Genomic DNA, 27,514 nt, shown 5'->3' with positions numbered 1-27,514 from the left:
TTGATTATAATTAATCTAAGAAGATTGTGATTTCGGAATTTGGGAAGGAAGTTTATGAAACAAAGTGATTACAAGGTCAGTATGTGCTTGTTATCCCAAATGGGAGGCTGAGGCCAAAGGATCGAGCTATCCAAGCCAGCCTGGACTACATAACCACAATGAGGGCAGTCTGATGCGTGTGGTGAGATCCGGCTTCAGACAGACAGACAGACTGACAGACAGACAAAAACACCACCGCCACCGCCACCGCCACCACCAAAGAATAACAACAACAACAACCACCACCAACAACAACAACAAACAAAAACGAAGCAAAACAAAAACGTCTAGGACGTCTTGGAGCCTCACAATTTTGGGTAAGCTGGCAGCAGCCTCGTCTCCGAGGGCAGGTGGGCCTCCACAGCCCTAGATGTCGCTGTTGGTTTCATCGCGAGAATGGCTGGGACTCTGTGGTTATAAAGTTGGGGGAGGAGAAGCCGACGGTGGCTGGAATGATGGCTGATGAAGAGGAAGAAGAGAAGAAGCACGTCTTGCAGAAACTGCAGGTGAGGCTGTGAGTTAAAACTTTCCTGGTTGCTCTGGAAGGCGGAGCGCCGCGGTCAGAGCAGGCTGCGGTGAGCGGGGCTCCCCGTAGACGGCTCGTTGGGAGCCGGAGGAAGTCCGCCCACTCGGGATTCCTCGGTCACAAGTCGCGTGTAAATGGAGTGGCGGGTCGCCTGACTGTTAAGGGAGTTGCTTTGGTCTCCACAGCAGCCATTTCTTTAGCATCTTTCTGCTTTGGACTTGGCCGCACTCGGTGATGCACTGCAGAGCGGACGCCCTGGTGTTAGCTTTAGGATTTACTGTTAATCTCCTAACCCCACCCCCTCCCCAGGTAGCTGTTGTAGAAAAGCTGAAAGGACTTTTCGTCAAGTTTCTGTCTTTACTTTTGTTTTAATGATCAGTATTTTCCTTAAACCTTAGAAACTCAGTTGGTGCTCTAAGACATCCTGAAATTTAAACTAGAACTATCCTTAAATACTTTTTCCTTTTATTGAGACAGGGTCTTTCTTTTTTTGTAACTCTAGTTCTTCTGGAACTGGCTTTGTAGGTCAGGCTGCCGTGAGCCACCATACTGGGCTATTTCTAACAACTTTTAAAGCATTGATCAGGTTTCTGTGTTTCTTGGGTGTGTTAAAATAACACTCAGCATGGACTTGATTAACCTTATTCCTTAGTGTGGTTGGCAGAAATCAGATTTTTTTCTCCCCGAGACAGGTTTCTGTGGGTATCCTGGGCAGTCCTGGAATTCACTGTAGACAAGGCTAGCCTAGAACTGCCGGAGATCTGCCTGCCTCTGCATCTGCTTCCTGAGTGCTGGGATTAAAGATGTGCACCACCAACACCTGGCTAGAAACCAGATTCTTGATCCTATCCTCAGAGAGACTTTAGACACACTAAGTACATTTGGTGGTACAGAAAAACAAAACAAAACACAAACAAAGTGTTATGACAAATAGTGTTTCTTGAGGCTATTTGGAGTGGTTATGAATCACTTTCTCTTTTCACATGTTACTTGCATGTAACAACTTATTTATATTGCTGTTGCCATCACAGAAAGCTACTCAGTCCCGAAAAACCAAATCAACTAAAAAACAGTGAGACCTCATTCTGAATTTGCAGCCATGCTCATTGCGTGACAGTTGGTTGTGACTTTTGCTTAGAACTCTTTTTTTTTTTTTTAATTCCAAACTTGTGTTTCAGAGACCATTTGACCACTTTTACTCTAGGACTTGTTGAAAATTCTGGCTTTATATATGTGCTCAGACCAGTCTCTGCAGGACCTGTGTTTCCTGGGTTTAAAAGCACTGCAGAAAGAAGGAGTCACTTGAATTACACACAGCAGATATGGATTCGTTGGTACCACAGTGCTATGTTAATTAGTTTAATCGCCCTATTTAATGAGAGCCTGTTGTGATTCAGCCCTGTTCTAATGCTTACACCCCTCCCTTGTGGAACCCACAGTGGTGATGCCAGGAGGAATGATTGAATAGGTCATGTAATTTAAAATGCTTGGCACCTTGAAGGGAAGTAGGAGTGACTAATTGTGGGGAGGGGGAGCGCTGCTGTGGTTTAGGTAGTGTGCTGTTTTTTTTTTTTTTTTTTTTGTCAATCAGACATGAGTTGGATCACCTGGGAAGGGGGAGCCTCAGTTGAGGAAATGTCTCATTTGGCCTGTAGGCAAGGCTGTGGGGGTTCACATTGAAGTGGGAGGGACCAGCCCCCTATGGGCAGTGCCTGCTTCAGGCAACTGGTCCTGGACTGGGTCTGGAAAGCCAGTCAGTGAGCAGCTCACCTCCAGGGTCTCTCCTTCAATTCCTGCCTCCAGGCCTTGGCCTTGATTTGATGCTGTGGCTTCCCCTGAAGGTTCACGGTAATTTACAAGCTTTCCTTTCCTCCCCAAGTTGGTTTTAGTCTTTTTTTCTCTTTTTTATCATACAAATGGAAAGCAAACGGGACAGATAATTAGGGATAGTCTTTCTGAGAATTTGGAGGTTAAGCTCCTATCCCAAGGGAGGAAGGTGGGGGGGTGGGGGGGAGGGGGGGCAAGGAGGGTGAGAGGTGGAGTCTGGTGCCATGGCTGTGGGGGTACCGGAGGAGAGATTTTATTGTCTGCAGTGGTGAATTCCTCGCGAGTTTTGGGGGAGGAGAAGCATACTGACCAGCTGAGAAGTTCTTGCCGTAGTCGGTCCCATAAGGAAGCTGGTTTAGTCTAGACTGTGATAATAAAGCCAGGCGGGTGACCTCAGGGTGATAGCTGATAGATTAAATGGGATTGAACTGTGTGTTGGACTGTGGGCCTTCTGCTATTTGCCTTCAGGAAAGGCAGTGAAACAGTTTTCTGGCATGACAGGAGGACTTAGACACGTTTAACGTTTACTCAACGAGAAAATGCAAGAAGGACGCCCCAAATAAACAAAATCTCCCCAAACCCTCCAAGGTTACCAAGTTCAAATTGGTTGGTTTGTGGTGGAAAGCAAGGCCATACATTTTCATATATCAACACGTGAAAGAATAATGGATAATCGGTATTTTAAACAAGTGCAGTTTTATTTTGGGAGTGTTTTGTTTTTCTTTTGTTTCTTCCGTGTGTGTGTGTGTGTTTCTGGGGATGAGAGCCAGAGAGCCTTATGTGTGCTATCTGTAGCCATGAGTAAACAGTGCTTAAAAGTATATTTTATTGGAACCCCCCCCCCGCCCCTTAGTGTTTTGTTGCTGTGAAGAAGACACCATCACCACTGCAACTCTTATAAAGGAGAGCACTTAATTGGGGCTGGCTTACAGTTGCAGAGGTTTAGTTCTTTATCATCCTCGCAGGGAGCGTGGGCACTCAGGCAGACATGGTGCTGGAGGAGTGGCTGAGAGTTCTGCTTCTGGATCTCCAGGAGGCAGGAGGAGAGAGACTCTTGAAACCTAAGAGCTCACCCCCCAAAGACACACTTCCCCCAACAAGGCCCTTTCAAATGGTGACCAGGCATTTCAGTCTGAGCCTGTGGCGCCCATTCCTTTTGAAACCATACTCTCCCAGCTTTGTTGTTTTTTTGAAACTGTAGCCCTGTCTGTATTGGAGTGCACCATGACTGAGATTATTTATTTATTTATTTATTTATTTATTTATTTATTATGTATACAATATTCGGTCTGTGTGTATGCCTGCAGGCCAGAAGAGGGCACCAGACCCCATTACAGATGGTTGTGAGCCACCACGTGGTTGCTGGGAATTGAACTCAGGACCTTTGGAAGAGCAGGCAATGCTCTTAACCTCTGAGCCATCTCTCCAGCCCCATGAATGAGATTTAAAACAATTTTAAAAATTTTTATGGGGCCTGGAGAGTTGGCTCAATGGTTAAGAGGACTTACTGTTCTTGGAAAGGACCCAGGTTCAATTCCTAGCACTCGCATGGAGGCTCCCACCTCCTTAGGCACCAGACACAGCTGTAGTCCACATACATGCCTGCATGCACCTGTGGTCCACATACATGCCTGCACGCACCTGTGGTCCACATACAGCCTGCACACACCTGTGGTCCACATACATGCTTTCACGCACCTGTGATGCCTGCACACACCTGTGATCCACATACAGCCTGCACATACCTGTGGTCCACATACATGCCTGCACACACCCGTGATCCACATATATGCCTGCACACACCTGTGATCCACATACATGCCTGCACACACCTGTGATGCCTGCACACACCTGTGATGCCTGCACACACCTGTTGTCCACATACAGCCTGCACATACCCGTGATCCACATACATGCCTGCACACACCCGTGATCCACATATATGCCTGCACACACCTGTGATCCACATACATGCCTGCAAACACCTGTGGTCCACATATATGCCTGCACACACCTGTGATCCACATACAGCCTGCACACACCTGTGGTCCACATATATGCCTGCAGGCCAAACACTGTAGAGAGAAGGCCGCTAGTTTGTTCCCAGCTGCTCAGAACTGGAATAATCACACAGAAACTATATTAATTAAATCACTGCTTGGCCCATTAGCTTTAGCTTCTTATTGGCTAACACTTATATCTTAATTCAACCCATTTCTAGTAATCTGTGTATCGCCACGTGGCTGTGGCTTAACGAGTAAAGTTCTTTCTGGCTCTGGTGGGGCTACATGGCTTCTCTCCATCTCTGCCTTCCTTTCCCCAGCTTTCAGTTTAGTTTTCTCTGCCTAGCTAGGTTCTGCCCTGCTATAGGTCCAAAGCAGTTCTTTATTTATTAATGGCAATCACAGCACACAGGAAAATCCAACATCAAAACACTCATACAGAAATAATAAGATAAATTTTAAAAAATTGTGTATTGGGATGCATGCCAGGACACGTGTGTAGAGGTCAGAGGACAGCTTGCAGAAGCTGGCTGTCTCCCTTTACCATGTGGGTTCTGGGAGCTGAGCTCAGGTCGTCAGACTTGTCAGCAGATACTAGCCTTTACCCACGAGGCCTTCTCCCTACTCAGAAGCCCAGCTTTAATGCTAAATTGCAAAGTTTTGGGGACAAGAATAAGCTAGAATGATGTTGGTTTTGGTTTATTTCAGGTCTCCAGGTGTCTCTCCCTTCTGGGATGTGAGCTGTGAGATCCTGAGGTCCTGGCCCTTCCTTCTGATCTGTAGCGTTCGATAGGACTGGGGACCTTCTTGTTGTGCTGTGCCTCGTGTGAGATAAGAGGCTAGGCCAGAGGCTGTGCAGTTGATGTAAAATCTTTCTATTTAACGATTCTGTTGTTTCTTTTTTCTGTTTTCCAGGAGCTGGTGGATCGACTCTACTCATTTCGAGACAGCTATTTTGAGACACACAGTGTTGAGGATGCAGGACGGAAGCAGCAGGATGTGCAGGACGAGATGGAGAAGACCCTGCAGCAGATGGAGGAAGTACTGGGTATGAGCGCCAGAGAGCATCCAGCCCCCTGCCCTTCACAGTGTGGTGTCCTGTGTGGGGCTGTGGGTTAGACCAGAGTGCTGCCATGTTCCTGTGTGGGATGGTGCTCTCCCACTGCAAAGGTTTGATTATAGCAAAGGGCATAAAAGGATATACCTTTTTTTTTCACTTTTTAGTTAACTTTATTATCTAGTCCCAAGTCTAGATTTATTAAGAGGCTTTGATTCATTAGACTTTTCCTCAATATAGTTTCTTTGTAAACACTTTGAGCTACAGTAATCATTCCCATGAAACCACCTTGATTCTGACAAAAGAGAATCACAAACCCTGTGAAGTGGCTGTGGTAGGGGAGGGAGATATCTTGAACTGGTCTCTTTAAAGATGAAATGCAAGTTCTTAGGCATGTTTATTCTAGAGCCAGGCAATGAATGGAATCCCAGCACCCAAAAGGCCCATGGATGACAACTATGAGGTGGAGGCCAACCTGGGCTACATAGATGCTGTCTCTCAAAAAACTTAAAAAGTTCTATGTTCTGGATTATCTCGTCTTGAGAAAAGAAGAAGGCAAGACAAGACTGTACATGGTTGCCATGATTTGTCCTAAAAAGCTTCGGTAACAATGACTGTGTCCGCCAATCCTGGTTGGCAGAGGGTGTGTTTAATAGTTCTTCAGGCAGATTCCCTACCTGCCTGTACTGCCCCTCCCTCACCCCTCAAGCTTGTCTGAGGTTTCATTTCACAAATCGGCAGCAGATGAAACTACAAGGAACAGCACAGCGGATACGGGGACTAAGGACCCTACTCTTAATTTTAAGAGTAAAAGTCTAGACTTCCTCTGCCCCATGCAATCAAGTTTAATATACACTCCCCATATCTTTTTCTAACATTTTTATATAAATTTAAGTATCTTACAAAAAAAGGCCTTTTTCTCCAAACATAAATTTGATCGAAACACAGACTCCCACCCCTGAATACTTCCTCACTGAAATATAAAAGCTCTGGGAGAAGAGTAGGAATCTTGGCCACTCGGTCTCTGAAGCTTGGATCACACGTGGAGAAGGCACCTGTGTTTTGAGGTCTCCAACAAGTGTCTCAGCACTCAGCACGGCATCCTCCAGACCCACACCACGGGCCCCCACGGGCCCAGTCAGTGAGGCAGTTGGAGGAAGATGGTGAGAAAACATGATTCTAGGGTGTTGAAAATTAAAAATAGAACAGCACAGACTAGTTCTCGCGCTAGAAGTGAACTACAAACAAAATCCAAATTCATGACAATTAGACCTGCTTCATTCTCATAAATTATAAAATACAAAGGGGCTGTTTAATGACAAGACTCAAACAGTACTCGAAAGGCTTTGTGTCAATATACAAAGAGTCAGTATCTCTGGGCAGGGCCCTCGGAGCGGCACCCAGGCAGAAGGTCCGTCCCCCACTGCTGGGCTAGAAGGGCCGTCCTGTTGCCTTCATCTTCTCCAGCCGCTTCGCCAGGTGGCTATTGATCATCTCCATCCCCTCAGTCTTGTTCAGCGCTGCCCGTAGCTCTCGCGGCAGCTTCCTCTTTTCTGCTTTCAGCTCATCTTCGATTTTCTCTGCATTCTCAGCCACAGTTCTGTAGCGCAGCCCCTGGCCCTCAAGCCGGCTGACACTTTGTTCCAAGGTGGTTATGTCCTGTTCTGCTTTGGAAAGCTTGAATTTGTATTCACTAATTTGTCTATTGGCATCTCTCTGCATCTCGATGAACTGCAAATCTGAGCCATTCTGCAGTCCCGCCAGGTCCCCAGATGTGCCGTCATTTCTTGAAGACTTCCGCCGTTCTTCCTCTGTCTGCAGCTTCCGTCTTCTAACCTGTGGCAGGAGCTCCTCCTTTTCTCCAGCAAGTTTCCGTAGTCTCACATCTAGTGGCCCTTCTCCTGCTGACTCCAAGACCCCAGCCGCTTCCTGAGACACAGCAGTAATGGCTCCAACCGCAGGTTCATGATTGACATCTCCATTGGGAGTGCTGTCTGGGATTGTAACTAAGCCATGTTTCTCAATGAGCTCGTCTCTCTGCCGAAGGCCTTCTTTGAGTTCATCCATTTTATGCTGCAACACACTGCACATATGTTTCTGCCTTTCTAACTCCTTTGATTTCTCTTCATTTTCTCTGTAAAACTCTGCCATCTGCTCCTCCTGCTCTTCTATAACGTCTTTGAGGGTGTCCACCTGGTGGATCAGGTTGTTCTTCTCGTTGTCGAGCTGTGCAATGGACACCATGGCTTTCTTGTATTTCTCTTCTACTTCAGACAAAGACTCCCGCAGTTCACTTAACGAGGTGTCTGGGTCTATTAAGCTGCTGGTGTCCCCGCTGCCCCGTCTGGATGAGTTTCCGCTTAGAGGTGTTGTGGCTGAGGCAGAATTTCGAGATGAAGGTCTTGTGTAATTCTCAGCATGCTGTTTGATTTTTCATCCAACTCTCTTTGCTGTCCTTCCAGTTCCCTCATGCGGATGTCTCTCGCTTCGGCCCGGGCGGCCCGCTTTGCTGCTAGCCTTGCTTCTGCCTCTCTAGCGATGTTACTCAAAGCCTCGTCTTCTGCAGAAAATCGATCTTTCACGGGTGTTCTTTTCCTTCCAGAACCAGGCGTCCCCATCTTGTTTTTTTTTTTTTTTTTTAAATAATTCTTTAACTCTGAAAAAGGAGTTTACTTGTGTTCAGCCCTTAGTGTCGGTAGCTCTCCTTTCCACTGACATTTATTTGGCATCTAAACCCTTCATTTGTCTTCCCACATCTGCGCGTGGAGCGGGCTGAGGCCGGGAGCAGGGTGAGGGGCGCAGCGGCCACACTCGTCCCGACACCGTCCACCGCGCCGCCGCAGGGAGGCAGAAGAAGGGCTCCTCGCGCCGCGGCCGGTCACGCAGCCACACTCAGGGTGCCCTTCGCGGCCGGGACGGCGAACGCGACCCGGGATGAGCCGCAGCCCGAGCGGCGGCTGCAGCAGCGGCGGTGGCAGGGCAGAGGGGCCAAGAATATACCTTTTGTAATAATCTTAATATGCTTAACTGATTCTTCTGCCTCTATTTTTTTTTTTCTCCTTTCTTTGAGACAAGGTCTTACTATGTTGCCCTGGCTGTCTTAGAATTTGAATTTAGACCAGGCTGGCTTTGAAATCACTTTTAAGTCTACTGCCTCTGCCCCCCAGGGCTGGGATTACAGGTGTGTGCCACCGCACCTGGATGCTCAGGTGTTCTTGAAGATTCTGACTGCTGATTGGCTGAAGTCTAACCCTTGCCATGGCACGCGGTCCCTGCTGTCTGTTTCCTAAACTCAGCTCTGAAGTTTTGTTTGCTGAGGACTTTTTTTCCTTTTCTCCTGAGACAGGGTTCTCTGTGTAACAGCTTTGGCTATCCTGGAACTCACTCTGTAGACCAGGCTGGCCTTGAACTCACAGAGATCCGCTTGCCTCTGCCTCTCTCAACTGCTGGGATTAAAGGCACCCACCACCCGGCTTGCTGAGGACTTTTAATTACTGCTTCTATTTATCTAGGAAATTCCCTCGCTCTATTTAAATTGCTATTCTGATATTCATTTAACTTTAGTAGGTTATATATATCAAGAAATTCATCCATTTCCTTTTGCTTTTCCAGTTTGATGGAGTGTAGAGTTTTAAAGTATGTCCTTATGATTATCTGGATTTCTTTGGTGTCTGTTGTGATGTCCACTTTTCCTTTTTCTTTTTTTTTCTTTTATATTTTGGTTTTTCAAGACAGGGTTTCTCTGTAACATTGGAGCTTGCTCTGGAACTAGCTCTTGTAGCCAGGCTGGTCTCGAACTCACAGAGATCCGCCTGCCTCTGCCTTCCAGGTGTTGGGATTAAAGGTATACACCACCACCGCCCAGCTGTATTGTCCACTTTTTATCTATAATTTTATTAATTTGGATTTTCTGTTTCTGTCTTTTAGTTAATTTGGCTAATGATTAATCAATCTTACTGATTTTTTTCAAAGAACCAACTATTCATTGATTCTTTGTGATTTATTTATTTTTTTGTTTTCATTTTGTTTATTTCAGTCCTGAGTTTGATTATTTTTGCTGTCTGCTCTTTTTGGGTGTTATTTATTCTTTTTGTTCTAGAGCTTTCAGGTTTGTTGTTTCTAACATGAGATCTTTCTAACTGTTTTTTATAGGCATTTAGTACTATAGCACGCCTCTTAGAACTGCCTTCATTGTGTCCCACAAGCTTGAGTACGCTTGTTTTCATGTTCACTCAGCCCTTAACAGCTTTGATTCCTTCTTCATTCTCTCTGGACCCATTTTCACTCAATAGTGAATTGTTCAGTGTCCGTGAGTTTCCATACTTTCTTTTGTTTATCCACCATTAGTCTGTGGTGGTCAGATAGGGTGCAGGGTGTTATTTCAGTTTTCTTACATACATTGAGATTTGCTTTGTGTCCGAGTATGTGGTCAGTTTTGGAGAAAGTTTCATGAGGTGCTGAGAAGAAGGTATATTCTTTAATGTTTGGGTGGAGTGTTCTGTAATTATCTGCTAGGTCCATTTGATTTATGACATTTAACTCCAGAATTTATTTAATTTTTGTCTAGATGGCCTGTCTCTTGGCAAGAGTAGGGCACTGAATTTACCCGCTATCACTGTGTGCAGGTCACTATGTAATTTTAGCTGTGATAGTGTTCTTTTATGACCCTTATGTTTGGTGCGTACGTGTTTAGGATTGCAATGTCTTTTTGGTGGATTTTTCCTCTGATGAGTGTGTAGTGTCCCTCCCGATCTGGTCTGATTAGTCTGGTTTGAAGTCTATTTTGTCAGATATTAAAATGGTTATACCTGCTTGCTTTTGGGATCCATTTACTTGGAATATCATTTTTCCATCCTTTTTTCCTGAGTGATGTCTTCTTTGATGGTAAGGTGTGCTTCTGCGATGCAGGAGTAAGATGGAGCCTGTGTTCTGATCCAGTCTGTTAGTTTTTGTCTTTTTAGTAGGGAATTGGTATGAGAGTCATCAATGAACAATGCTTTTTGATTCCTGTATTTTGTTGTTATGGTGTGGGTTTTCCTCTTTTGATTTGCTGTTCTGAAATTATTTATTCCTTTCAATTTTTGGGGTATAGTTAAAACACTCTACAGACTAATGTTTTTTCTTCTAGTGTCTCAGTAGAACTAGATTGGTAGATAAATATTGCTTAGATTTGATTTTATTGTAGAATGTTTTTCTTTCTTGTGTTGTGATTGATAGTTTTGTGAGGATAGTAGTCTGGATGGGCATCTATGGTCTTTTAAAGTTTGTAGAATATCCTCCCAGGTCCTTCTGGATTTTGGAGACTCCATTTAGAAGTCAGGTTTTGTTCTACTGGGCCTGCCTTTGTATATTACTTTGTCTTTTTCCCTCGTGGTTTTGATATTCTTTTTTATTCTGTATATTTAATGTTTTGATAATTATGTGTTTTAGTTAGGGTTTCTGTTGTTGTGAAGAGACAACATGACCATGGCAGCTATATAAAGGAAAACATTTTGATTGTGGTGGCTCACTCACAGTTCAGAGGTTTAGTCCATTGTTGTTATGGTGGGAAGCAGGCAGAATGCAGACAGACATGGTGCTGGAGAAGGAGCTGAGAGTTCTTATGTCTTGACAGGCAACAGGAAGTGGTCTGATTCACTGGGCGTGACTTGAGCATATATGAGACCTCAAAGCCACTTCCACAGTGACACACTTCCTCCAACAAGGCCAGAGCTATTCCACCAAAGCCCCACCTCCTAATTGTGCCACTCCCTACGAGATTGCAGGGGCTGATTACATTCAAGCCAGCACGTATGTGGTGTGGAGGATTTCTTCTCGGGTGCAGTTTATTTAGTCTTCTGTATGTTTCTTGTACTATGGGAGGCACTTCCTTTAGTTTGGGGAAATTTTCTTGTATGGTTTTATTGAAAATATTTTCTGTGCATTTGATCTTGGTTTCCTATTATTTGTAGATTTGGTCAGGGGAATGAGCTAAGGGATAGGTCTGCACCAAGAGTCCCCAGGGAGTTGGAAGTCTGATAAGAGGAGGAGCTCCTGAAGAGTAAGAGTATCCCTGGAGAGAGGGGTGAAGTGGCTGGGCAAGCCCTGGGCCTGCACACAGAGGTGGAGTCGGGTGGGAGGAGGGCACCTGCAGGGAGGGCAGAGATGGTACTGGAAGGTAGTGAAAATCTCCTACTGGGGGTCTTTCTAGGTATTGGTGGCTGACAGAGGAATGGGAATGAGCTGGAAGGCAAGAGAATTCCCAGGAAGGAGCAAAGTTGGTCCACACTAAGGCTAGGTGGTGTCTCCAGCCACGTATCTGTTAAGGAAAAACACTCCCTGGTTTTTCACCACCTGATCTTTACCTCTTTTTCCTAGGTCCTGTCCAGGGTGAGGCCCAGGCTCTAATGCTGAAGGGGAAGGCCCTGAATGTGACTCCTGAGTATAGTCCTCAGGCTGAGGTGCTTCTTTCAAAGGCTGTGAAGCTGGAGCCTGAGCTGGTGGAAGCCTGGAACCAGCTGGGTGAGGTGCACTGGAAGAAAGGGGATGTCGCCGCTGCCCACACCTGCTTCTCAGGAGCCCTCACCCATGTGAGCTGCCAGTTCCCCGTACAGTTGGGAAGCAGGGGATTCCTTTGGTTCTTTGAATTTCTCTCCAAGAAGAATAGCAGATCGGAAATGAATCTGAGAATAGAACCAGAAGGGAGGATGGATGAGGATCAGAGGAGAAAACTGAGGTCAGTGTGGACCTGGAAAGGGGAGGGAGAATCAGGGCAGTTGAGTGCGTGTCTCTCCATTTGCAGTGCAAGAACAAAGTCTCCCTGCAGAACTTGTCAATGGTGCTTCGGCAGCTGCAGACCGACTCCGGAGATGAGCATTCTCGTCATGTCATGGACAGCGTCCGGCAGGCCAAGTTGGCTGTGCAGATGGATGTCCTTGATGGCCGCTCCTGGTGTGAGTATTAGGAAAAGACATCCAGGCTTATACAGTAGCGGTTCTGAACCATGGCTGCATACTAGAATACAGTAGTGGTTCTCAGCCGTGGCTACGTACTAGAATACAGCAGTGGTTCTCAGCCGTGGCTATGTACAGAATACAGTAGTGGTTCTCAGCCACGGCTATGTACTAGAATACAGTAGTGGTTCTCAGCCGTGGCTATGTACTAGAATACAGCAGTGGTTCTCAGCAGTGGCTACATACTAGAATATAGCAGTGGTTCTCAGCCGTGGCTATGTACTAGAATACAGTAGTGGTTCTCAGCCGTGGCTATGTACTAGAATACAGTAGTGGTTCTCAGCCACGGCTATGTACTAGAATACAGTAGTGGTTCTCAGCCATGGCTACGTACTAGAATCATTGGGAGGCCAGCTGTGAAGCCCTAAGCTTGTTTTTCTTTTTTTTTTAAACTTTGTGTGTGTGCACATCCATGCATGTATGAATGCCCATGCACACGTGGAGACCAGAAGATGCTCTTGTATCCCTAGGTGGAGTTACCGATGTTTGATGGGTGCCTGGCTGGAATCTAACCTGGCCCTATGATTCTACAGCTTGCACTCCTCACTGCCAAGGTGACCCCAGCCCCTTGTTTTGATGAACTGCTATTGGAGCTCTTGGAGACTTGCATTTCCCTTTAAGCAGTGCAGGTGTCCTTGTTTACCTTCTGTTGCTGCAATAAACGTGACCAAAAGCTACTTGGGGAGAAAAGGATTTATTTCAGCTTATCACCTTCCTCTGTAAAGGGAGGCCAGGCAGGAACTCGAGGCAGGAACCTGAGACAGGAAGCAGGAAGACTGCTTCCTGGTTTGCTTTCCAGGGTCACGGTTAAGCACCTACCTGTCCAGGTGTGGTGCTGCCACAGTAGGTTGGCACACCTCCCACATCAATCATTAATCAAGAAAATGGCCCGCACACATACCTGCAGTTCAATTGGATGGAGGCATCTTATTGAAGATGAATTATTAAGATTCTCCCTTTCAGATGACCCTAGCTTCTGTCAAGTGATTTCCCCCAAACCAAACAAACAAAAAATCAACATAAGCACCACCCTTTCCCCCAACTAAAACTAGCACACAGGGATTTTGTAAAATCATTGGGAGTTCAAGTTTCAGTTTATCTCAGTGGAATTTGAACTAATCAATACAGTGTAATACCTGGTTTGGGTGAGAGGTAAGGCTTTTCAGAAATGAGACTTCTGAGTCTCCGTGCTCAGGAGGTAGAGGCAGGTGGATCTTTGCTAGTTTGAGGCCAACCAGGGCCACATTGATGAGATCCTGACTTAGGGGGGAAATGGCTGGCAACATGGCTTAGTGGTTAAGAGCACTGGTTGGTCTTTGAAAGGATCCAGGTTCAATTCCCAGCACCTGTATTACAACTCACAACTATCTGTAGCTCCGGTTGCGCAGGATCTGATGTCCTCTGACCTCCACGTGTTGCGTGGTGTAGTGCATTGACATTCACACAGGCGAAACTCGCATGCACAGACAGTAAAAATAAGTAATTTTTTTTTTTTTTTTGGATTTTCGAGACAGGGTTTCTCTGTAGCTTTTGGTTCCTGTCCTGGAACTAGCTCTTGTAGACCAGGCTGGCCTTGAACTCACAGAGATCCGCCTGCCTCTGCCTCCCGAGTGCTGGGATTAAAGGCGTGTGCCACCACCGCCCGGCTAAGTGAATTTTTTTTAAAGAAAAGTTTGGAAGCACAAAACCTTACAGGCCCCTACCCCTCCCTGAGCATGTATAGTAGTTAATGGTTGTTGGTGAAGGGAGAGACATTTTCTTCTGTGTTGTGACCACTGGTAAGGTTCCCATACCCCAGTAGGTTAAAATAAGCAGATTGAAGAAGAGGTGTTGATAGGAAAGAAGGGGGATCAATGGACGTGGAAGTGGGATAGGAGAGGGATAATGAAGGACATACATACAATAAAACATATTCTATGCATATATGGATTATTAGATGCAATAATGCATGCTAACAAACACGTTAAACATGCAGACTCCCGAGAGCTGCTGGCTGCATCTTGGACTGGGCTCTGAGATGGTGCACTGCTGTTGCTCTTGCAGATATCCTGGGGAACGCATACCTTTCTCTTTATTTCAATACTGGCCAGAACCCTAAGATCTCCCAGCAAGCCCTCAGTGCCTATGCTCAAGCAGTAAGTACTTGGGATGCCCAGGGCGGACGCAGAGGCAGCGACTGAATCAGGAGTAGTGCTGGCAGAGATGGCTCGCAGCTCACATGTCTGCATGGGGACTTTAGATGTTAGGGATGGGGCCTTGAGTTTCCTCGGTTTCTTACAGGCATCTGTAGTGGAAGCATGGAGCCTGTTCTGGCATGCTCATCTCTTCTTAGTAGGGCAAAAAGCTTAGTAGAATAATACTTGCGTAATGTTAAAGGGAAGGGAAGCTCCGAAGATTAGATAGTGGCTTCGGGTCTCCCGCGGTTAGGCTTCATGTTTGCAGGGAGCCACACAGTGGAGCTCACACATGCTCTGTGTTCTAAGCTGTGCTATGCTGAGGACACTCGCTTGGGGGTTGGCTCTCTGAGGCTTAGAATGCCCTCTCTTCCCTGTTAGAAGGCTCACTCTGACTTTCAGAGTGCTGTTTATGTAGCCTTCCTGTTCATCCCATCCTTTGCGTTCAGGTTCTTTACACAGTGGCTGTTGACCTTCCTCAGCTCTCTGCCCCTTCTGGAGAGAAAGAAAGCAGTTATTGTTAGTTCAGACCCATGATGCAGAGACTGCCCAGAGGTTTACCCCAAACTGTGCATTTATTATTTTATAAACTGGGTCTCAATGTGAAACCCGACTGGCCTCAAACTTGAGACCCCTGTCTCTGCCTTGAGGGGCTGGTGTTATAGATGTCCGGCCTTCTATGCTAATTGTAAAGTTTTGTGAATGTTTACATTTTCAGGAACATGCCTTCAGAATTCTGTGTTTGTCCTCTGCCGTATTGTTTTTGTTTAGTTTTTCTAGTTAGGGGTTCTCTGTGTAGCCCTGGCTGTCCTGGAACTCTCTCTATAGATCAGGGTGGCCTCAGATTCACAGAGATCTACCTGCTGTGGCCTCCCAAGAGCTAAGAATAAAGGTGTGTGCCTCCACTGCCCGGCACATAGTTGTTTTTGATTCTTAACTTGGTCTTCTGCATTTAAAAACATCTTTGAAACAGCTGTTTGAGTGGTCTTAGTTTGTGTTGATTTGCTTATGCTGTGCCTAAGTAGTGAACATAGTTAGAAACATCAGCATTGTGGTTTCCCCCGCGTTTCTCTGCGATGTCAGAGCTGAGTCCTTCCTTCAGAGTCAGAAGTGACTTACTGTGTCTCTGAAGGAGCTGGACAGCACCATGACTGCCTCAGAGTCATGCCTTAGCCTTTCCTCGTTTGTACCTGTGTTATGACTTAATTCTGAAAAGTCAGAATTTGTTCATACTTTTATCTTTTATCTATTTTTGTAATACTGTGTGGGTTAGTATGTGTTAAAGTTGTACACATTCAGTCAGCTTTGTATCTCCGAGGCTTCAAAAGGGAGTGGTGCTCCATACGCTTAGTTACCGATGAGCTAAGCAGCAACATGGGTGCAGATAGCATTTCGGCTTGGAAGAACCTCAGTCTCTTCTGAGGAGATGAAGTCCGCAATGTATTGAGCTCGGGCGCCCTTAAAATTGAGTCAGGATGTCATTGATCTTTTTAATCCCGTTACAGGAGAAGGTTGACAGGAAAGCATCTAGCAATCCTGACCTTCATCTCAACAGGGCGACGGTAAGACCTGGGGGTGGGGTTATCTGCAGGTAAAATACAAAGGACACACAGGGCCCGCAGAGATGGCCGGGAGGCTCTGACAGAGGACCTGGTTTGGTGCCTAGCCCTGTGCGGCTCTAACTTCAGTTCTAGGGAACCCGAGCATACCCATGGCACACACACATACACACAGGCAAAACACTTATAAAATAAAATGTCTTAAAAAAAGACAGCCGAGCCTTAGCTTCTGAGGTAACTGACTGAGTTACACAGGGACAAGGCTGGGCACAGGCCATGAGAGGAAAGCCCGATTCTGCTTAGGAAGAGCTAGCTGAGTCCGACCTCAGTGTGACCCCAGGAGTCACGTGAGGGAAGGAAGGGACTGAGGCGGATGGGGAGGTGGCCTAGGAGAGTTCCGGTTTTAAGTATGAATAGAATGACATGACCCAGCATGCTCCACAGTTTCAGAACTTGTGAGTTGTGTCCTGGAAATGAGTTTGTCTTTGCACTGTCTTCACCTTGGCCCAGAAGAACAGGGCCCAGTATAGCATGGGAGCATGACTGAGAGTATACAGTTGTCCTCTGACGGGAACATGACTGAGAGTATACAGTTGTCTTCTGACGGGAACATGACTGAGAGTATACAGTTATCTTCTGACGGGAACATGACTGAGAGTATACAGTTGTCCTCTGACAGGAACATGACTGAGAGTATACAGTTGTCCTCTGAAGGGAACATGACTGAGAGTATACAGTTGTCCTCTGACGGGAACCTGACTGAGAGTATACAGTTGTCCTCTGACGGGAACCTGACTGAGAGTGTACAGTTATCTTCTGACGGGAACATGACTGAGAGTATACAGTTGTCCACAACAGGAACATGACTGAGAGTATACAGTTGTCCACAACAGGAACCTGACTGAGAGTATACAGTTGTCCTCTGACGGGAACCTGACTGAGAGTGTACAGTTATCTTCTGACGGGAACATGACTTAGAGTATACAGTTATCTTCTGACGGGAACATGACTTAGAGTATACAGTTGTCCTCTGACGGGAACCTGACTGAGAGTATACAGTTGTCCTCTGACGGGAACCTGACTGAGAGTGTACAGTTGTCCTTTGACGGGAACCTGACTGAGAGTATACAGTTGTCCTCTGACGGGAACCTGACTGAGAGTATACAGTTGTCCTCTGACGGGAACCTGACTGAGAGTGTACAGTTGTCGTCTGACGGGAACCTGACTGAGAGTATACAGTTGTCGTCTGACGGGAACCTGACTGAGAGTGTACAGTTCTCCACTGTAATGTTTCTTCCGTGTAGGTTGTTTGTCTATCCTGATAATCTGGGTTACTTTCCTACAGTTACATAAATATGAAGAGAATTACGGGGAGGCCCTTGAGGGTTTCTCCCAGGCGGCTGCACTGGACCCTGCGTGGCCAGAGCCCCGGCAACGAGAGCAACAACTCATGGAATTCCTCACTAGGCTAACCAGCCTCCTGGAGAGCAAGGTGAGCTGCCAGTTACATACAAAAGGAGTACGTTTAGGTGGTAGTGGGCAGGTGATTCGGCCAGTGTGCCAGCTTCAGCTGGTCTATTTCCCCTTCTATTACAGGGAAAGACAAAACCCAAAAAGCTCCAGAGCATGCTGGGAAGCTTGCGTCCAGCCCATCTGGGCCCTTGTGGTGATGGGCGCTATCAGTCAGCCACTGGGCAGAAGGTGACCTTGGAGTGCAAGCCCCTGAGCTCGCTGCAGCCCGGGGTGAACAGCGGTGCTGTGGTCCTGGGGAAGGTGGTGTTCAGCCTGACCGCAGAGGAGAAAGTCCCCTTGTGAGTTTCATTTCCTTCCCCATTAACTAATTGTTCTCACTTCCTGTCTGGTAAAGAGATTATACACATCGTCGACTTTCACTGCTAATGGGACCTGCTCCATGTGCAGGCCTGTCTAGGAGATAGCAAGCGATCTCTTTTATTATTATTATTGTTATTTTACAGTAGTACAGTTCTGTTATATTTATTTATCTTATGTATGTGTGTGACAGTGCACGTGTACCTGTCTTCATGTGGCATTCAGAGAAGGACCGTTTCTTCCAGCGTGTGGGTCCCATCAGATGTGGCCACCAGACTTGGCAGCAGGAGATTTAACCCACTGAGCTACCTTGCTGGCCTCCAGCAGTCTCACGGTAGAGGCATTTGTGGGTTCTGCCACTGCCTGTTGTTTTCCCCTGAGTTCGCTGCTTTGTCAGTTCCTAAATTCATACCTGAAACTCACAGGTCATTTTAAAAAAATGTGCATGAGTGTTTGTGTGCATGTCTGTGTGCTGTGTGTGAGTGTGCATGTCTGTGTGCTGTGTGTGAGTGTGTACATATCTGTGCTGTGTGTGAGTGCATGTCTGTGTGCTGTGTGTGAGTGTGCATGTCTGTGTGCTGTGTGTGAGTGTGCATGTCTGTGTGCTGTGTGTGAGTGTGTACATATCTGTGCTGTGTGAATGTGTGCACATCTGTGCTGTGTGAGTGTGTGCACGTCTGTGTGCTGTGTGTGAGTGTGCATGTCTGTGCTGTGTGTGAGTGTGTACATATCTGTGTGCTGTGTGTGAGTGTGCATGTCTGTGCTGTGTGTGAGTGTGTACATATCTGTGCTGTGTGTGTGCACATCTGTGTGCTGTGTGTGAGTGTGCATGTCTGTGCTGTGTGTGAGTGTGTACATATCTGTGCTGTGTGTGAGTGTGTGCACGTCTCTGTGCTGTGTGTGAAGTTCAGAAGGCTTCAGATTCTCTGGAACTGGAGTTATGGATGGTTGTGAGCAACCATGTGGATCCTGGGAAATGAACCTGGGACCTCTACAAGATCAACAAGCTCTCTTGCTCCATAAGTCATTTCTCCAACCCCCTTGGCATGTTGTTTTTAAAGTAAGATGGAGAAACTTTAAAATTCTCCCTCTTCTTTGAGTGTTCAGAATCATAGAGTTGAAGAAAGACAAATTTAGATTCTGTTTCTAGATAGTTGTAGGAAGTGAGCTTTGGGTTAGAGTAGGGGCATGGTTGGGATCTTTTGCTTTCAGGGTCTCTCTCTTTCTCCTCTTCCGTCCTTTCTTTCTATACCTATCTACATCTCTATCTGTATTCATATCTATAAACACACAGCTTGTTTCCTGGCTTACTGCCACTTTGTTTTGTGTGGCAGAACAAGACCGACTCTGTAGTCTCCTATCTGTAGTTCAAGAATTGTCTTTTCAGGCAGGGAACTTTTTGAGCAGAGGGTTTGTATTTATTGTTTATTTATTTGGGTTTTGGCATAAGTGTTTATGGAGTGAGAAAAAAAAATATAAAGGACACAGCCCAGCAAAGGAGAGAGTTAGGCTATTTACTTAGAAAGAATTTAAAGGCATTTATAACTCATGTGCAAGTGTGGGTGTGCACAGGCCGAGGAGCATGTGTGGGTGTGCACAGGCCGTGGAACATGTGTAGGCGTGCACAGGCCAAGGAACATGTGTGGGCGTGCATATGCTGTGCAGCACGTGTGGGTGTGCCCAGGCCGAAGAGCACGTGTGGGTGTGCCCAGGCCGAAGAGCACGTGCGGGTGTGCACAGGCCGAAGAGCACGTGTAGGTGTGCACAGGCCTAGGAGCACGTGTGGGTGTGCACAGGCCGAGGAGCACGTGTGGGTGTGCACAGGCCGAGGAGCACGTGTAGGTGTGCACAGGCCGAGGAGCACGTGTGGGTGTGCACAGGCCGAGGAGCACGTGTGGGTGTGCACAGGCTGTGGAGCTTGTGTGGGTGTGCACATGCCGTGGAGCTTGTGTGGGTGTGCACAGGCCAAGGAGCACGTGTGGGTGTGCACATGCTGTGGAGCTTGTGTGGGTGTGCACATGCCGTGGAGCTTGTGTGGGTGTGCACAGGCCTAGGAGCTTGTGTGGGTGTGCACATGCCGTGGAGCTTGTGTAGGTGTGCACATGCCGTAGAGCTTGTGTGGGTGTGCACAGGCCGAGGAGCACGTGTGGGTGTGCACATGCCGTGGAGCTTGTGTGGGTGTGCACAGGCCGAGGAGCACGTGTGGGTCTGCACATGCTGTGGAGCTTGTGTGGGTGTTCACATGCCGTGGAGCTTGTGTGGGTGTGCACAGGCCGAGAAGCATGTGTGGGTGTGCACAGGCCATGGAGCATGTGTTTCTCTCTCCCACCGTGTGCATCCTGGGGTTTGAACTCGGATTGGCAGCCACAGTGGCAGGTGCTTTACTCACTGAACCATCTTCCCAGCCCAGGAAAATGTTAGATCCTGAAAACCAGGATTTGGTGAGTACTGTGCTTGCTTGGTTTTTCACACACTTCTTGGTCCCTGGTTGAGTTTCTTTTTTCTACTGCAGTAGTTTGTTTATTTGGGCTAGCCTCAGCCCTACAGTGATAACCCCCATCCCCACCCCCGTCTTTGCTTCCCAGGTGCTGGACCACAGGCCTGCAATCTATGAAGTGGACTACCGCTGTGCCCATGCTCCCGCTATGTGGCTCTGTAGCATCCTCAGTTACCATCTTCCTTTTGGAGGCAGATCTCTCTGTGCCAGCCGCGGCTGTCCCGGAGCTCACTGTGAGAGCAGGCTGACTGTGCCCTCACGAGGGCCACCTACCTCTGCCTCTCAAGTGTTGGATGTGCACCAGAATGCTGGGCCTCATTTCTCTTTTAAATTAGCCCCCCGTTTTATAACTTATTATTATGTGTGTACATGTGATCATACGTGCATATATGCTATGGCATGCATGTGAAGGTCAGAGGACGACTTTTTGGAGTTGGTACTTGTGTGACAGATTTTCTTTTCTAGCAAGACACAACATTTATGTCTACTTACACCAGAAAGGGAGCACAGGACCGACCAAAATAGCGATCGCTCCAATGTCCAGTTTCATGAACCAACGAGTTTCTGTTCTGTTGCACTCAGAAACAGGAGCATGGGTGAGGGATTGCTTACAGGAACAGGCGTGACCACCCTGAGGTGGCTGGCGCTGGCTGTGCAGCAGCAGCATTCAGAGGAAACGCCCGTTCGGAGTGTGCTTGGTCCACCCCGCACTGTTCACTCCCTTTACAGTGACGGCAGTGGCCCTCAGACGCTTCCGCCTTTCACAGTCTCCTGCACATGTGACACTTTGAGGCTGGGGAGCCTTCCCTTCCCTCTTGGAGGACGTGTTTCAGCTAGGAGGGGTGCAGCAATTGGGAGGACCACGCCAGTTCTCTGCCCTGCACGTGTTCCGGCGTGTGTGTGCTTAGTGCTCTCAGAGGTCAGAAGAGGGCATCAGATCTGGAGTTAGAGTTTCTGATGGCTGTGAGCTACCTTGTGGGTGCTGGGAACTGAACCCAGGTCGTCTGCAAAAACAAGTGTTCTTTTTTTTTTTTTTTTTTTTACTTATTTATTTATTTTTATTCTTTTTTAATTAAAATTTCCACCTGCTCCCCATTTCCCATTTCCCTCCCCTCCTCCCAAATATTGCCCTCCCCCCACTTCCCTCCCCCTATCCCCACTCCTCTTCTCCTCCCCCCACTCCATTCCCCCTCCCTCTCGATACTGAAGAGCAGTCCAAATTCCCTGCCCTGCGGGAAGACCAAGGTCCTTCTATCTACGTCCAGAAAGGTGAGCGTCCAAACAGGCTAAGCTCCCACAAAGCCAGTTCATGTATTAGGATCGAAACCTAGTGCCATTGTCCTTGGCTTCTCATCAGTCTTCATTGACCGCCATGCTCAGAGAGTCCGGAATCAACCCATGCTTATTCAGTCCCAGACCAGCTGGCCTTGGTGGGCTCCCAATAAATCAGTTCCACTGTCACAGTGGGTGGGTGCATCCCTCGTGGTCCTGATTTTTTGCTCATGTTCTCCCTCCTTCTGCTCCTCATTTGGACCTTAAGAGCTCAGACCGTTGCTCCAAATTGAGACTCTGTCTCTACCTCGATCCATCGCCAGATGAAGGTTCTAAGGTGATATGCAAGATATTCATCAGTATAGGATAGGGTCATTTCAGGTTCCCTCTCCTTAGTTGCCCAAGGTACCAGCTGGGGACATATTCCTGGACACCTGCGAACCCCTCAAGAGTCAAGTCTCTTGCCAACCCTAAGATGGCTCCCTTAGATAGGATATATACTTCGCTGCTCCCGTATCCATCCTTCCTATATCCCAACCATCCCAATCCTCCGAGCTCCTCCCATCCTCCCCTTCTCATATTTCTCATCCCATTTCCCCTTTGCCCCATGCCACCTCACCCGCAAGTTCCCAGTTTTTGCCCTGGAATCTTGTCTACTTCCCCCTCTCCATGCGGATGACTATATGATTTTCTTTGGGTTCACTTTCTTATTTAGCTTCTATAGGATCACACATTATATGCTTAATGTCTTTTATTTTATGGCTAGAAACCGATTATGAGTGAGTACATCCCATGTTCCTCTTTTTGAGTCTGGGATACCTCACTCAGGATAGTGTTTTCTATTTCCATCCATTTGCACGCAAAATTCGAGAAGTCATTGTTTTTTACTGCTGAGTAGTACTCTAATATGTATATATTCCACACTTTCTTCATCCATTCCTCCATTGAAGGGCATCTAGGTTGTTTCCAGGTTTTGGCTATTACAAACAATGCTGCTAGAAGAAATTCAAATGGCCAAAAGACACCTAAGGTCATGCTCAACCTCCTTAGCGATAAGGGAAATGCAAATTAAAACAACTTTGAGATACCATCTTACACCTGTCAGAATGGCTAAAATCAAGAACACCAATGATAGCCTTTGCTGGAGAGGTTGTGGAGAAAGAGGCACACTCATTCATTGCTGGTGGGAATGCAAACTTGTGCAACCACTTTGGAAATCAGTGTGGCGATTTCTCAGGAAATTTGGGATCAACCTACCCCAAGATCCAGTAATACCACTATTGGGAATATACCCAAGAGATGCCACATCAAATGACAAAAACAAGTGTTCTTAATGGCTGAGGTATCTCTCCAGCTCCCCTCCCCTCCCCTCCCCTCCCCCTCCCCTCCCCTCCCCTCCCTTCTCTTCTTCTCTCTTCCTTTCCCCTTCTCTCTCCCTTCCCCTCCCCTCCCTTCCTTCATTTTTTTAAGACAGACACTCACCATGTATCTTTGGCTGGCCTGGAACTCACAGGGATCCTCCTGTATCTGTCTCCTGAGTCCCAAGATCAAAGGTGCATGCCCCCAGCCCTGGCATTCTTAGACAGGCTCTCACACTGAATCTGCAGTTCATGTGCAGAACAAGACCAGCAGGCCAGAAAGGCCCTGGGACCCTCCTCTCTTCCACTCCCCAGCATACGTAAATGGTTAAGGGCCTGAATTCAGGTCTTTATGCTTGCGTGGTCAGCTCTGTGTCAGCTGAGGTGTCTTCCCAGTTCCCCTGCCTTGTTGTGCATATGTCTCTTGGTGTGTAAGTTTCTTTATAGGTATGTGGGGGGGGGGGGTGTTTGTGTGTGTGTGTGTGTGTGTGTGCATGTGTGCGCATGCATGTGTGTGTAGGGTGTTGAGGTTGGTGTTAAATGTCTTCCTCAGTTGCCCGCCACCTTATTCACGGGGACAGGTTTCTTGATTGAACCCTGAGCTGACTGTTGTAGCTAGTCTAGATGTTTATCAGCGTGTTCCTTGGCTGGAGTTACCAGTGGGCAGTGTAGACCTCACAATCGTGTGATTCTGAGGCTCTGAATTCTAGTCCTCATGCTGGCGCAGCAAGCACGTGAATCACCGAACCACCCAGTCTTGTTAGACAGAGTCTAACTGACCTTCAGGATCCTGCCTCCAACTCACCAATGCTGGGATCACTTGTGCTACCACACTGAGTTTAGCTTTCCTGTTTTAACCAGCTGGTTTTCCATTTTTCTCCCCATATTTCCTTATTTTCCCTTTTGCTTTTTGGAATGTGGTTTTACTACATAGTCCAGGTTGATTGTAAATTCTATATTTTTCAAGCTGACCTTGAACTCGGGATCTTCTTAGCTGAGCTTTCTGCACACTGGAATTGTAGGTGTGTCCCAGAGGCATCAAGCCTCTTCCCACCCAGCTACTAACCAACACAAGCGGTGGTGTTATCTGACTCCTGCTAGATTATTTATGGGTCATTTATGGCTGGATTAGGATCTTACTGCTAACAGTGCTTGATATGTAGTAATCAAAGTTTGTGAACTCAACCTACATTGATAGTGACTGCAGAGGGTTTGGTTAAGTATGTGTTAGTTAAATTGATAGACCAGGAAGAATGATTCAGCTGCAGGGTTTTGGGTCAGTTCATTATTAATGTTTATTGAATGACCTCAGTGCATACGTGTCCTGAGTTCATAGTGGAGGGAAGTGATTATTGAGCCTTGTTATTGTTTCCTAAAGGCATAAAACCTAAGATAAATGAGGATTCGCATGTGTGTAGTGGATAATAGGACTTGTAGATTTTTCTAAGTAAGTGACCATGAACGCATTCATTATTTTGCTCTATTTTAAAACCACTGTTTCTATTCTTTCCGGCCCACAAACCTTGAAATGTTTTTCTCTCCTCTCTATCCCACATCAACCTGGAAGCACATTTGGCCTGGTAGACTCAGACGGGCCTTGCTATGCGGTGATGGTGTATAATGTGGTGCAGAGCTGGGGCGTGCTCATTGGGGACTCCGTCGCCATTCCGGAGCCCAACCTGCGGCATCACCAAATTCAGCACAAGGGAAAGGTGAGTGATGTCCAGGAATTGGTGTAACTCACAGGCCCTGGAATTCTTTTTAAAACAGAAGTAGAAGCCCTGTCTCCAACTCCCCCCCAAAAAAAAACCATTAGAAGTAAAAGTAATGCATGTGTATAGTTTGTATATATTATCTACACATGTGTGATATGTATGTTATTTACATGTATATGATATATGCTTTACCCGTATATATGTGTATATTATTTACACATATGTGTGCTTTCATGTGTGTTATTTACACACATGTATGCTTGCATGTGTAATATGTATTTGTACTTACACATAAATATGTATATATAAACATATACATCTATTTACATATATAAATATGCAAATAGATTACACACAGATATATCTGTGTTTACTGTAAAGGAAACTACTCGTATGCAAAAAGGAATTAAAGAATGGGCTGAAATATCTCCTGGGTATTCTAGTGATAACCAGTGAACACATCTCAGTTTATTAGTTTTTTTTTTTTTTTTTGAGACAGGATCTCTCTACATAGCCCTGGCTTCCTAGAACTCACTATATAGACTAAGCTGAACTCACAGAGGTTCTGCCTCTGCCTCCCGAGTGCTGGGGTTACAGGTGTGTGCCACCACGCCTGACTAATATATATATATATATCATTTATTACTGTATTTTAATGTGGATGGATGCTTTGCCTACATGTATGTATTGCATCATGCATGTGCTTGGTACCCTTGGAGGCCCTGGAACTGGAGTTGTAGACAGCTGTGAGCTGCCTGATGTTGTTTCCTCTGGAAGAGCAGTGAGAGCTTTACCTGCTGTACATCTCCAGCCCTGTAATTTTCTTCTGAACACTGAAACATAGTTAGTGACAAACTGGTTGGAAGATAATAGCACCAAAAATGTATTCATTTGATTTTTACATGCATTTTACTATAAGTTTATTTATTATGTTCACATATGAATTGCTTTTAATACCCCCTATACTTGCCCGTATTCTTGTTGGGACTTTGTAAAAAAAATAATACTTGTGAGAATTTTCCTGTGGCTTAAAAGAGTGTGTTCCACAATGTCAATCAACTGTTTCCTGAGGAGGTGTCTCCAGTAGGGCATACAGCTCAGCATTCTTCGGAGCTGGTACCTTTCCTGTTATTAGGACAAGGCTTAAATTCTTTTACATAGCTGGGCGGTGGTGGCACACACCTTTAATCTCAGCACTAGGGGGGCAGAGGCAGGTGGATCTCTGTGAGTTCGAGGTCAGCCTGGTCTACAGAGCAAGTTCCAGGACAGGCTCCAAAGCTACAGAGAAACCCTGTCTCAAAAAACAAAATTCCTTCACATAGTTCGTTCCTCATTAACATAAAAGAAGTATTCTTAATTGTAGTAGGAGCTGTGGGCCTCTTCCCACAGCCCGGCTCATGGCTGCCTGGCTAGCTTATGCCCCGAAATAACAACACACAAACCGTATTCTTTTAAACACTGCTTGGCCCATTAGCTCTAGCCCTTACTGGCTAGTTCTCATATCCCGATCAACCCATCTCTAATAATCTGTGTAGCATCAGTCTTACCGGGAAAGATTCAGCATGTCTGACCTGGCGGCTTGCTTCATTGCATCTGCCCCAGAGAGGAGAGGAAATGGCATCTAAGCTCACTTCCTCTTCCTCCCCGCATTCTGTTCTGTTTACTCCACCCACCTATGTTCTAACCTATGAGGGCCAAGCAGTTTCTTTATTATTTAACCAATGACCTTCCTCCATCACTTAATTTGTATTTGGCAGGTTAATATGGGGCTTTACAGGCTAGCAAATTCCCAAATAGTGGTTCTGGCTGGCTACTATCTCTGTCTAGAAAGAGAAGGGCAGATTCTCAGAGAGCTGATGGTCCCTTTTCTCAGGCAGTGCAGACAGTTCACTCTTTCTGTCATATTCTTGTAATCACATTATTGATGCCCTGTCTGTCTCAAGCTGTCTCCTTTGTTGATTCAGTTTTCTCCAGTGTAAGACAGAGCTAAGGGGCACACATGCCTGGGGGTGGGGTAGACGGCATAGGCTGCTTTGCTGACCTGGTCTGTCTTTTCTAGAACTACTCCTTCTCCAGTGTTCGCGTGGAAACGCCCCTCCTGTTGGTGGTGAACGGAAAGCCACAGAACTCCAGCAGCCAAGCCACCGCCACCGTGGCTTCGAGGCCACAGTGTGAATGACCTGGTGGAGGGAGTGCTGTGAACAGAGACTTCTCTTTCTTCTCCCTGTGGTATTTCAGCCCTTTTCAGAGCCATTACCACACATGTTTATTCCCCTGCCTCTTCAGCTGTGCTGACTACAGGAAGAACGAGCACTGATGGACCCTGTTAGGGGAGACTTTCCCCAAGTCCTGAGGTGTTTTGGCAGTTCCCAAGACCCCTGTTCTTGCCTCCTTTCTGAGTCTCATATGTATGTATATATGTTTACTATTTATTGCCGAGGGACTCAACTTTTTTATGGCTTCATTTTCGAGCTTTTTTTTTTTTTAATTTTTAGATTTAAGTTCTGATGGGTGTGGTGGGAGGCAGAGGAAGGTAGATCTCTGTGAGTTCAAGGCCAGCCTGATCCTGCATAGGGAGTTCCAGGCTAGCTAGGACTACATTAGTGAGACCCTGTCTCAAAAAGTTATTTCTCTTCTTTAGGGCTGGAACAAAATTAAAATTGTT

The 27,514-nt window shown here is 46.5% G+C and overlaps 1 protein-coding gene and 1 pseudogene across 2 annotated transcripts; one reads left to right on the top strand and one right to left on the bottom strand.

Moving 5' to 3' along the window:
- Positions 1–457: 457 nt before the first annotated feature.
- Positions 458–27,514, top strand: Ttc5 (tetratricopeptide repeat domain 5). Of its 2 annotated transcripts, XM_057786423.1 has the most exons (10): positions 458–545; positions 5,311–5,443; positions 11,810–12,021; positions 12,234–12,384; positions 14,488–14,579; positions 16,124–16,180; positions 17,523–17,669; positions 17,774–17,988; positions 24,702–24,846; positions 26,909–27,514. In XM_057786423.1, exons 1-10 carry the CDS (start codon positions 492–494, stop codon positions 27,026–27,028), a joined length of 1,326 nt encoding a protein of 441 aa, XP_057642406.1. In that variant the 5' UTR covers positions 458–491; the 3' UTR covers positions 27,029–27,514. The 2 variants fall into 2 exon arrangements, with proteins under 2 accessions (XP_057642406.1, XP_057642407.1); XM_057786424.1 differs by lacking the exons at positions 458–545; positions 5,311–5,443; positions 14,488–14,579 and having other exon boundaries at positions 11,978–12,021.
- LOC130885044 (leucine-rich repeat flightless-interacting protein 2-like) lies at positions 6,473–8,111 on the bottom strand (annotated as a pseudogene).

This window comes from Chionomys nivalis, chromosome 12 (genome assembly GCF_950005125.1).
Source record: "Chionomys nivalis chromosome 12, mChiNiv1.1, whole genome shotgun sequence".
NCBI classification, from domain to species: domain Eukaryota; kingdom Metazoa; phylum Chordata; class Mammalia; order Rodentia; family Cricetidae; genus Chionomys; species Chionomys nivalis.
The sequence above is the reverse complement of the archived record's forward strand: the minus strand, read 5'-3'. Positions and strand labels throughout refer to the sequence as shown.

Coding starts and splice junctions, on each gene's coding strand:
- Ttc5 (XM_057786423.1), top strand. CDS start 492: ATGATGGCTGATGAAGAGGAAGAAGAGAAGAAGCACGTCTTGCAGAAA. Junction 17,670..17,773: donor CCAGCCTCCTGGAGAGCAAG/GTGAGCTGCCAG, acceptor CTTCTATTACAG/GGAAAGACAAAACCCAAAAA. Junction 24,847..26,908: donor AAATTCAGCACAAGGGAAAG/GTGAGTGATGTC, acceptor TGTCTTTTCTAG/AACTACTCCTTCTCCAGTGT.